Source organism: Impatiens glandulifera, chromosome 2 (genome assembly GCF_907164915.1).
Source record: "Impatiens glandulifera chromosome 2, dImpGla2.1, whole genome shotgun sequence".
In the NCBI taxonomy this organism is placed as follows: Eukaryota; Viridiplantae; Streptophyta; class Magnoliopsida; order Ericales; family Balsaminaceae; genus Impatiens; species Impatiens glandulifera.
Genome location: NC_061863.1, coordinates 15,519,006 through 15,531,587, shown reverse-complemented (window position 1 = coordinate 15,531,587; position 12,582 = coordinate 15,519,006). Strand labels below are relative to the sequence as shown.

General features: G+C 33.4%; 1 protein-coding gene across 1 annotated transcript; it reads left to right on the top strand.

Annotated features, from left to right (window-relative positions):
• The first annotated feature begins 412 nt into the window (after nucleotides 1–412).
• LOC124924402 (pectinesterase 2-like) lies at nucleotides 413–1,345 on the top strand. The gene is made up of 2 exons (XM_047464444.1): nucleotides 413–701; nucleotides 771–1,345. The coding sequence occupies exons 1-2, from the start codon at nucleotides 413–415 to the stop codon at nucleotides 1,343–1,345; spliced, it is 864 nt and encodes a 287-aa protein (XP_047320400.1).
• Nucleotides 1,346–12,582: the final 11,237 nt, after the last annotated feature.

Below are 12,582 nucleotides of genomic sequence, written 5' to 3'. Positions count from 1 at the left end.
TGGTTAACCATCACCTCGATCAACCATTTCATCTATTTCTTATAAAAGGAGTGTATACTTAAAAAAATAAATCACTTCTGTTTATAACCAAAGAAATAGTCCTGCTTTAGAGACAACTATGAAATTTAAATTTTCTATTTAATCCTTGACATTGAGCTACTAAAAGTCTCATACCATACCATCAAACTAACTTCATTTCTTCTTGAGCATCTCTCTGTTTTTCTATTCTAAGGCATTGATTGTATTTATGGAGATTCAAAATGTTATTCAAGTTGCGGAGGACCCTATTGCTTTCCCTCGTGAAGATCATCCTGCCCCTAATCTTGTTGGTCAATCAGACTTATATAACTTTTTTCTAAACATGAATCGGTGTGATCTTTTAAAGATATTTTTGATTATATTCTTCTCAATAATGACCGTCCTCATGTGGGTGATTCCTTACCGTCCTCATCCTCGTTGTGACACATATTTATACGTTGCATTGGATGGTTCTGAGGACTACGAATCTATCGCTGCGGCTGTTAATGCAACAACACCGTTTAATCCCCTGAGAACATGCATTTTCATAAAAAAGGGACAATACGAAGAAAGTGTAACGGTACCGTCTGAAAAAATCAATGTAGTGTTTTTAGGTGATGGGATAAATAGAACAATAATAACTTCCAACAATCTGTTCAACACTACATCAACAGGAACATTAAGTAAGTGATCTTGTTTTTAATTAATGTTGATCTTTTCATTTTAATATATTGTTTTAATTTTATTTGCAGAAATTCTAGGAACAGGGTTCTTGGCAATGGATCTAACAATTCGCAACACTGCAAGACCCGGCGAAGGTGAAGAAGCCGTGGCGCTAGAGAATTGGGGGGACGAATCAATTTTCTATCGATGCAGTTTCACGGGCAATAGTAGGACATTGTATGCAGTGGGATTTAAACAATTCTATAGGGCCAGTGAAATACATGGCTCAACGTATTTCATTTATGGTGGTGCCCAAGCCGTATTCCAAAACTGCGTCATTAAAACGGTACAAAGTGGTGAGAAAGATATTGTGGTATCGGGAAATGTTCGAAGCTACCCTTCTCAACAATCCGGATTTTTCTTTCAAATGTGCAAGTTTGTAAATCCGTTGGCATTATTTACTTCGGGGACAGCATTATCCGTCTACCTTGGAGCCCCAATTACTCCCTACTCAACAGAAATAGTCATGCAATCTTATTTGGACAGCTCAGTGATCGGTTGGAAATTATATTCTCCTACATTTTCTCAATGTCCCAACACGGCTTTCTTCGCCGAATTCAAGAACAATGGAGTAGGTACAACGAATCGGAACTTGTCCTCGTGATAAATGATAAATGAGACGATTGCAAATCAGTTCTCTATGAGAATTTTTTTTAACGACTCACTCAAATGGATACCTACTCCAATTCCATTCGACCCATACATTAGGTAATATATGTAAGGTTATTGTTGAATTGACTATTTATTTTATGTGTTAGTCGACATAATTTATGTGACTCATTTGAATAATATTTCACTGAAATTAAAATGAATAATAGTACATTAATATAGTTGTTGTTATCTTATTCACACACTAATATGGATGGAAATTAATAAATACCATTGAACTTGGTTAAAAGATATGGCATAAACTTGTTATGGGTTTAAACTTTACAGATATGGTATAACTTGAATATTAAGCCCATATATATCATTCCTTAAATTAGAATCTAACTCCATCCCAAATTTACTAATGGAGTTAAATTACATTTATCATCATCTTCATTCTCTCCTTTTGTGGTCCCCTCTTTCCCCTCTAACACTTTAATCAAAAGCATCACTAAGTCGTTTGTCCAACGTATAAAAGCATCACTAAAGACTTTACCGACGCTAATGAATAAACCAGAACTTTAAGACAGGGAAAGATTTTAATCAGATTTAACCGATCAAGTTAGGAAAGAATCTAAAAAAATTTGAGGAAGTAAGATGGGGGAGTTGGAGAGTTAGGAATGTGGGAATCATTACCGCATCTGGTGATGACGTTGGTAGGGTTGGGTTAGACGCGTCTGTTGGACCAAACTTGGATATGAGTCGTAAGGTCGAGGGAAGTGATGGTAGCCCAAAGGCGGGGTTCTTTCGATGTGTGAAGATGTGGGCAACCTATTTTATGTATTGTATAAATTATGTTGTATGTTGATATTGTGAATGGTAGTAGGTGTGTAATTTGGAATGATCGCCAAAAATAGTGAAGACGAGATCGAAATCTTTTGATTTTGCTATGGTGGTGAACCAAAAGAGAGTGGTGACTATTACTATGATAAATAATTGAAAACGGTGGACCATCGATTTTTGGCTGGGTCATTTGAAATTGATTCGCAAGTTCTTATCTTCTATAGTTTGGGTGAGAACCCAATTTTGATCTAGCTCCTTGGGTGGGGAGTTTTGGTCTATATTTAATCTCGAGGGAAAATATGTTTCTCTTTTGATTGGATTCCACACTATTTTTATTACTCCCATGCAAAGATTTTAATTCATACGGTAGGCGTACGCATTAATATTGGTAATAATGGAATGTTTATAGTCCATTAGTTGCTAATGTGGATGGACAATGATTTCTAAATAACTCGGGTAATAATGTGGATGTGATTTTGTATTTTTTGGAAGTGAATAGTAAAAATTCAAACTGTCTTAGGTTGAATATAACTTAATTTAATGAATTTGTGATATATGAATAATTGTGAACTCTTTTTATTAAAACACTAGTGTTTTTTTTACTCTAAACATAATTCTACCTGTCTAGTATTTAATCTTGTATGTTAAACACATCATTATGATCTTCTATAAATACAAAAACTTTTCATTTTAGAAAAAATTTATTCTATTTTAGATTATTAGTAACTTGATATTTTGTAGACACCCCTTTTTACACTCCAAATTAAAAAAAATCTTCTCGGTATAGTATCACAATCATACTTGATTGTTGAACTTGGAAACCAAAAACAGAAGCACCATTTTAAAATTGGCCCGATGTTCCCTTTTAAACTTGGTTCAAGCGTTGATTTTTCAAAACACTCAAGATTTATTTGAACCGATACTTTTAGATCGACTGGTTAGGAAAATCATGATTTTTGAGTAAAATATTGCTATTTGGCATAATATTAATAGAACAACTATTTTAATGCTATTTTTGTAGCTGAATGCGATTTTTCATAAAAAAAGTCGAAACATGGGAGACCTGAAATATTGAGATTAACTGATTCGAATAATTATGAATTTTGAGTATAATATTGTTGTTGGCAATTATGTACATAAGGCTTTCGAAAATCCAAAAGACGAAAATCGAGTAAAACTATGTGGTTCGAGGCATGGTCAACTCGAGTCAATGCAAGACAAGTGCGCCCAAACTATTCAAAATGCGGAGATGATGTCATCGTGAATTCAGTGGACGCTTCATTTGAAAATGCCTAAAATATATTTTCTTCACTTTCGGCATAAACGACTAAGGAAGAACAATATTCAACTCCAACTTTAAAAACTCATTTTGACCTCTACATTTGATGGATTTGGATGATCTTGCATGTTTTGAAAAGCTTGAAAAGCCCTCTACAAAGTTGTTTAGGCTCTTTTTGGATTGGAGCTCTTGGTAATAATGAATCGTCGATTCAAGTCAAAGTGTCCAAAATGGAATTAATTCAAACACACATTTGATTTTAATTCCATAACTTGAGCCACAATGTCTCGAAAATGAACTTCTACCAATGGATGGAAAGATAAGACACAGTCCATTCAAATTACACCAGTCCCAAGCCCCATTCGATAGTCAAGGCGGTCTACACATCCAGACAAGTCGATGCAGGTTGTCACGGGCTCAGTCTTTTCACTGACAATTCGTGCGACACTAGTTATAATCTTCGCAAAAACGAGTAACTAGTCAGCCTTACTCAACGCAACACTCGACGTTTAATAGAATTGACACAATAATTCTAGAGAGAGAGAAAACTCTTACAAAAAATAATATTATATCACTTGAATACTTGGTGATTTACAATGTAATACCTTACATGTATTTATAGGACTAAGTCTAGCTATTATATTTATGACACGCTAATTTAGGGCATTCCTTATAAGTGTTAATTAGTGATGCACTAATCTTCTAATTGTCAATTAGTGATGGATTAATCAAGAATATTCCTTTTATGTATCAATTAGTGATGCGCTAATTAAGGACATGCCTTTCAACTCTCAATTAGTGATGCGTTAATCAAGCACCTGCCTTACAGCTAGAATATTCCTTGCGTTGGGCTTAAGCCTCCTTCTCTTCTTGGGCCAGAAATATTGGGTCGTGACATTCTCCTTAGGCCTCCTCTTCTTGGGCCAGGATGATTGGGCCGTGACATTCTCCTCCACTCAATCTGGCGATGTTCTCGTCGCTTCCTCCTTGTAGGCCTGGATGATGTCTCCACATATGATAGAAGTTTTGAGCGAAATACTGGATTTTCAACCCATTTCTTCTCTAAGAAAGGGCCTCCGTATTGCCTCACAAGCCCCTTGTGAACTTTGGAAAATCGTCTCACTTGATGGAGAAGAAGTTTTACTATCACTCAATTTCCTCCGAACTCCAAGTGTTTTCTCTTCTTGTCTTCCCATTTGGATCTAAACAAGCAATGCAAGTAAGTACCTCCGTAATTGATTCCAAAAAACAATTGTTCATCTCTTGAATCATCGTATCAAGAACCTATTATTATAAAAAACGAATAAAGAATGTTATTCGAAAACAATAAAAGATGTTTTTGCCTATACACTATACAGTATATTACAAATTTTCTTGCAGCAATATGCAATTATAAATGAATACAATAATTTTAATGGTAAAGTTAATCATCAAAATGTAGCATATTAAGAGTATCTATCACAAAAACATACTTTAGGGTATATTTCAAAATCAGTCTATACTTTTAGGGAACTAACCCAAAAAAAATATACAGTTGATCATACATAGAGAAATGCCCCCTCCCCCTATCAAAATCAACTAGACAAATCACATTATTCAAAAAATGGGGTGTAAACATCAGGATTACTCGTAGAAGCAATGAGACCTACGCGCTAGCCAACTGCGCCACCACAACTTTGTACCACTTTTTATTTCTAATTACACAAAAGGGACAATGGGTTAAGTATGTAGCCCGCAAACATACACTTAACCATTTAACCAGACCCAGAACTTGTCGTCTGATGGGCTTGAACCCCGAAACTTAGAGTTAGTAACCATCTCTAATTGCCGCTAGACTAAAAGAGGGGATATTTCTAATTATATATAAAGAGAAAAATATATATATTTCATAATTAATTTGTATCAATTATACCCACTTTTCACAAAAGTCAGGGGTGCTTAAGCCCTTTCTTGCACACCCTTGGATCCGCCACTTAGTCCATCCCCTTTGGAATATCGGTCTTCCATGGGTTGAGGAAGACAAACTTCATGCTCTCTGTTTTTCAGTGGTTGCGACCTTAGCAAGATCAGCCAAAGAATGTTCACTCTCTGTAGTGCAAATTTGTAAAGTGGAAGAAAAATACTATCTAAAAACTCTAATCGCTATTAAAGAAGTTGTTGTGAAATTGGGTTACGAACATAAGAAGAATTCTATATTCATTTTATTTTTCTCTTCTCCATAATTGGTCTAGAAGAATAGAGCTGAAACAAGAAGCACTTTTGCTTAGGACCGTGGTGACAATGTTTGATGCATCACTGGCCTATGGTTTTGAAAAGAAGAGCAACCATACTATTTTAGTATTTTAATGTTTCTTTCTTATTACCAATATTATGTTCAAGGTAAAATGTATCATTTATTATCTCCCTTTTAAGTTGTAATGTTTCCATATAAGAATATATTGTTATAGGATTTTAACTTAAAATTTTGCTCATATCTTTTTTATTCATAATTTCATATTTTCAAAAAGATAACAGAAAAAAAATCAACAACATTAAATTCTCATACTCCAAGAATAATTGAACACCAAATTAAAAATAAAAAAAAATTGAGAAGTAATTAGTACTAAAACATATAACAATATTTTATTGAACTTCACTCAATTGTTTTATTACATCTAAGAGTGAAAAGATTCAACTAGAATTATTTCACCCAAATCCATTAAGTTTTTACTTTGAATTCTAAAAATAGCTTCTCCCTTTTTATATCCATCTTGACACTTTGTAAGAAGAATTTGAACCACTGCTGCATGATAATTGATACTTTGAAGGTCGTGCTTATACAAGTCTTGTTGCATTTCATGAAGATTATAGTCCACTATCAATTGAAAAGAATCAAGACAATTTTTTAGCCTATCCAATAGATACGGATGTTTTGTTACACCAACAAGGTACCTTAGAGAGTTAAGAATAGGTCGTGCAATAAAAAAACTTCTGTTTATAGCAATTTGCACAAGTCCTTCTAAGGTGTCTGTATCCCTTCCTGAACCTAAAGAATATAATTGAAAGCAATATTGTTTGTTAGATACCTTTGCACAAATGGTGTTGACCAATGGATTGTTACCATTTACTTTTGGTATAACAATAAACATAATGGAAATTGTTAGTAACAAACAACTAGAAATAGTTTTGTTTCCCATCTTCTTATCTCTCAATTTAAAAATGGTGAAGATAATTAGAATTTTATTTATAAGAGGGTTACTTTAGGATATACATAAAAAATCTGAATATTATTTGCTTAATCTTAATAATAGTAATAATCATATCAATTTATAATATTTTTCTTAAAATAATTAAAATCACTAAATATATCTTAAAATGAAAAGGAAGTCAACAATTTTAATAAATTGTATTAATGAGATTTTATATTAAGGAAATTTAAATATTTAAGTAAATCTAAAAATTAAAAAATCAAATATTTTAATAAATGATATTGATAATCTCCATTAATAAAAGTTTTATTAAAATATTTCAAATCTTTATAAGATTGTTACTTTAGGATTTACATAGAAAATCTTAATATTTGATTTGCATAATCTTAATAATAGTAATAACAACTTCAATTAATGTTACTTTTCTTCCAAATCTAACCGGTTGTCATAATAATAATAGAACATTTTATTATTTGATTTGGATAATCTTAAAATAATTTAAATCACTAAATAAATCTTACAATGTAAAGGAAGTGAACTATTTTAAGAAATTGTATTATTTACCTTAATTAATGATATTTTTTCTTAAGGGAATTTAAATATTTAAGTAAATTTGAAAATGAAAAAATCAAATATTTTAATAAATGGTATTAATAATCTCCAATATTAAAAGTTTTTCTTAAAATATTTCTAATCTCTAATTAAATAAATTTAAAAATGAAACAAAAAACAAATATTAATTATAGAAATTTTAAAGTTTTTGAGATAGTTAAAATTTGAAAAAGAAAATTATGAGATTAATATTTTGTATAAGATATTAAATAAATAAATTTAAAAGAGATAAATATATAAATATGTAGGAAAGAATGGAATGAGTTTGAAGTGAGTCCATTGGGCTTTGCAATTGAATGGAATGAATAGAGTCGATTGACCAATTTTGATACTTAGTAAATAACATTATTTCAAGAAATCAAAATAATAATAAGCTTTGTTCTGATCTCTTCTATTTATTTAGAATTGACATTAAAGACCTTTCGAATTTTAAAGTTTGAGATATATGGAATGAGAATAGATTGTGACATAGGGTTAATGTAGGAGTTTTGCCATCATTTTTATTTCCCTTTGATGTTTATTACCTTTTAGTGTCCAAGGATGGCTATTTGCATTCTTCTTTTAATTTGCACTTAGATATCTTCATGAACTTGTTTAATTTAGTTTCTTTTTCTTTTAAACTATTTAATTATTTTAAAGAAAAAAACATTGATGAAAATATGAATTATTTGGGGCTATTTATGCTAAATATTTAAAATATAACTAGTATTTAATATTGAAAAGTTAAATATCTAAACATTGATGGATGAAAAACTTTTGGGATTATTTAGTTTAAACAAAAAGTAAAGATATTTTACTTGATTTGAATAATTTTATTTTTAAGCCGATGAAGCCAAATGAGAGAAGTCTTCTAAAAAACTGTGACAAATATTTGATTAAATCGTGATAACCGATTAACTGAACCTAGTTATATTCATATCAATCAAATTGTTTGAATATAGCGATGAAGGAGTCCTAGGTTTGGATTTCTCGATCATGGGTCCAAGGAGTCTCGGTCCCAAGTCAGGCCTATTGGTCCTAGGTCCGAACTTTATTGGTCCTAGGTGAGAATTTTCGGTGGGATTTCTCAGTCTTAGCTCAAGAATACCGGTCCTAGATCTCAGTACTAACTTAAGAACACCGGTTCTAGATCTCGATCATAGCTTATTTTTCTTGGTCCTTGGTCTCGATCCTAGGCTTATAAGCATCGGTCCTCAAGAACACAAGGATTCTATTTTTTAATTTATTTTTTTAGCTCTAATTCTTTGATCCAAGAGCTTGGGTAGATTCACAAAGCTCTCAGTAACATGTTGATCATCATATTAAGGTATGAATCGACCTAGATGATGATAAAAATCATTCAAAATAGTTTATGATAAAAAATTAGGTTTTTTTATTTTTATTTTAAGGTTGTTTTAAAGTGTATGGAGCTATCCAATAGCTTCCTTATACTACATATACTTGATTCGTACCAAAACAAAAACACTACCTGTTCGTTATGACCAAATCAAGAACTCAAAATTTTTATTTAGCTTTGAAAATTTTGATTTTGATCAAACATGATCGGAATGGATTAAATATGATCCAAATAATTGCTTAACGTGTTTACAATCATGTTGAGAAATTTTGTGGGACGTGATTCAATGGAATTAACCCAAGAACAACAAACCCGTTTTTTATTTTTAAAATTCAAATTTGGGTTTTTTTATTTAGATCGATTGATCAATTTTACACTATCCTGATAGTTTATAAATCATCAAGGGATGAATTTTTAACCATAAAACACCATAAACAACAAACATACAAGTTTATGCAATTTAAATTATAAAAATTTCAAATTCAAACTATAAATATGAATTAGAGGTTGATTAGAACTTTACCAAGGATTGGAGAACACTCCTTAAGCCTTAGAGAAACTTTCTGGATGCTCAGATCCAAGCTTTAAGGCCTTAAAAAGAAAATATGAAAAATCCGAAACTTTAAATCTTCAATGGAGGATTTTGATTTTCTTCAATTTATGAGTTGTGTGTTGGTTCATTAGCTTTAGAATGACTTGAGGGGGTATTTATACTCTGATAGGATCGATGCTAGCAATTGAGACTAGGGTCTGACTATTGTTAACAATTTATGATAAATGATTCGATACTATTCCTGTGAGGGATTAATATCTGTTTCTATTTTTTACAAATCCTTCAAACTCTTGAAACGAATTCAAGTGCGGAAGTGTTCGTTGGATTTGAATCTTTGAACCGATGGAAGATGAATGACAGAAAGTAAAGAACACAGGGAGTTGTTTATGGATATTTAGAGCAAACTCTCCTACGTTACCCCTTCTTCCACAATTAGAAGGATATTCACTAAATACTTTGAATCAAATACAACTTACTGATCTAGCTAACTCTCTTTTGAACAGAACAACCTCTGTTCAACTTACAATATTCTCAAAGCTAGACAGTAATTAATTCTTTCTCTCTTGAAATTGAAGAATGTAAGAAATCAGTAAGTGCAAGAGTGTAAGCTAGTAAGATTGGTAACTGGTGATTCGTCCGTTGTCCTTGAACATCTATTTATAGTAGAAGGACACCAACAGTCGAATCCTCTTCATGGACACGTGGCAAGCGTCCAATGGAAGGCCTCTCATAATATCAGAAATCTCCAGACTCTAAGTAAATGAATCGTGGCCGTACCGAACTGGTAGTGCGCCGAATATCCTCCTAATATTGTCTTGTACTAGACAAACCGTTGAAATGATATTTGCGTACGTGGCATTCGTTCATTGTATACAATTAGTTGACTTGTAAGAATGCACAAAAGTGAGTGGAGCAGGAGTAGCAGACAAGTAGTTATTCTTGGTTAGACGTATGCTAAATTCAAACGGCTGTTGAAGCAAGGCATTAAACATGCTCAATTAGACCAACTCTAAGGGAGTTAGACGGCCTCATCTAACTACGCGTTCCATTAGACCACCAAGTCTAATGGAGTTAGACGTCCTCGTCTAACTTCGTATTCCATTAGACTACCAAGTCTAATGGAGTTAGACGTCCTCGTCTAACTACGCATCCCATTAGACTACCAAGTCTAATGGAGTTAGACGTCCTCGTCTAACTACGCATCCCATTAGACTACCAAGTCTAATGGAGTTAGACGTCCTCGTCTAACTACGTATTCCATTAGACCAACACGTCTAATGGAGTTAGACGTCCTCGTCTAACTACGTATCACATTATACTAAGTCTAATGGAGTTTAGACTATCAAATCTAATTACGCATCTCATTAGACTACCACGTCTAATGGAGTTAGACGTTCTCGTCTAACTACGCATCACATTAGACCAAGCAAGTCTAATGGAGTTAGTCGTTCTCGTCTAGCTATGAATCCCATTATACTACCAAGTCTAATGGAGTTAGACGTCCTCGTCTAACTACGAATTCCATTAGACTACCACGTCTAATGGAGTTAGACTATAACGTCTAACTTCGCATTCCATTAGACTACCATGTCTAATGGAGTTAGACTACAACGTCTAACTTCGTCTAGTTGGCCTACTTAGACTACATCTAAGTCAGCATAGTCTAATACATCTGTACACAACAAAATAGACAACTTAGCTTTATTTAAAATTAAACATCATCAAAATTCCGTTCTAAATATCATCAAAATTTTGTTGTTTAATCTTTCAAAGCTTTTGTTTATTTCTAAGTTAATTACTTCTCACTTAATTAACTCTTTTCTTTACTTTGTTTTTACTTTTTCCCAACAATTTCTCCATTTTTGATGATGTTAAAACCATGCAATCTTAATAAAGCAGAACAAACACCCAACAAAATAAAATTGAAATCAAAGTAGATCACCAAAGTATTCAAGCATAAGTTTAAAGTACTAAAAAAAAGAGAGAAAAATATAGAGTCCTTCCCTTTTCAACACTGAATCTGCATCGCCTTCAAGCGGTTCGCCATTTAAGATGTTATGGAAACGAGTGACTGGGCCTCCACTACCACCACCTCTATCACCTCCACGTCATGAACCTCTTTTTGTTCGTCTACAACCATCATCGTCATCTCCAACAGCAGTAGCAACTTTTTGCTCTGTTTTCAATCGAGTTCATCTTCCTCTTTCTCTTCCTCTTGTGCTTCCTTACCCCTTTTTAACATTATCAGGTTCGGCAGCAACCAGATCTCTTTCCTTCTCAGCAACAACTTCAGCTTCTTCTCTCGCTTGAAATTCCCTTGAAACTGTGTCAACCTTCTCCAGTCGCTCAGCTTCTGCTCTATTTAATGAGTTTGACATCTCCATCATTTGTGCCCGAATGAGTTCCATTGCTGATGTAATATCTTAGTGAAGCTCCACCGTGAAAGTCTTGGTTTTAGCATGAAGTTATGATTGTCGATTGAATAAATTCTTTTCAAATTTCTTGAAATGAGTATTCAAGATGTTTACTTCATATGTGTTCTTCTTAAGGGTTTTCTCCATTTCTCTTTGGGTGGAAAGATTCGAAGACACATCTTCACTACTAGAAGTAGACCCCTTCTCAAGATTAGCCAATTTGGACTACATGTCCAGCATATTCTGATGTATAGAATTCATCGCATCCAACATAAAATTACAAAATTTTGCTCCTCCGGGAGAAGCTTCTTCAGAAGATCAAGTAGACGAGGATACAGCTTGGAAACAAACTAGGGTAGTGCGAATGGGACTCACATGCACATTTACTTGTAAAGAACGCTCTAGTTCTTTATCTTTGAGAGGAGAAAAGGGCGCCTTTGATCCATCCTTAGAGTGATCTTCTTCATTTAGAATGTCGACACATACCTGATGAATACATTCTGAAATACCCTCAAAGTGAGAGGTAAATCAGCAACTTTATCAACAATGTCAGCTGGTGTCTTGATGGGTGATGATCGAGGAGAAGGAATTGAACTTTCTTCCACAAGTGGAGATTGAGCTTCTTCCGAAGATGAGGATGACTCATCTTTATCAGATTGTTCCCCCTCGGCATAGGGCAACTTCTTAGAATCTACTTTCTTCAAGGGTTCCCCCTTAACCTCTAATCTAGGAGACTAATCATCTAAATTTGCTAATTCTTCCTCAACCAACGGAGATTTTTCTTCTTCGAAAATAGGAGAAGCCACCTCAGATGTCTCCTTTTGTGGAATAGGGGTCTGAAAATCATCAACAACAACCGCCTCTTCTTCTACGTTGAGTTCGGATTGAACCAAGACCGGGGTCTGTTCAACCATACGCTGGGCCATTAACCGCTTTTCTTCAAATGGAATATTGACTATCTCAATAAGATGGGAAGAAGCATGCTCATCTTTTTCAGAAATAATTTGATCACCTTTAAATATCTACAC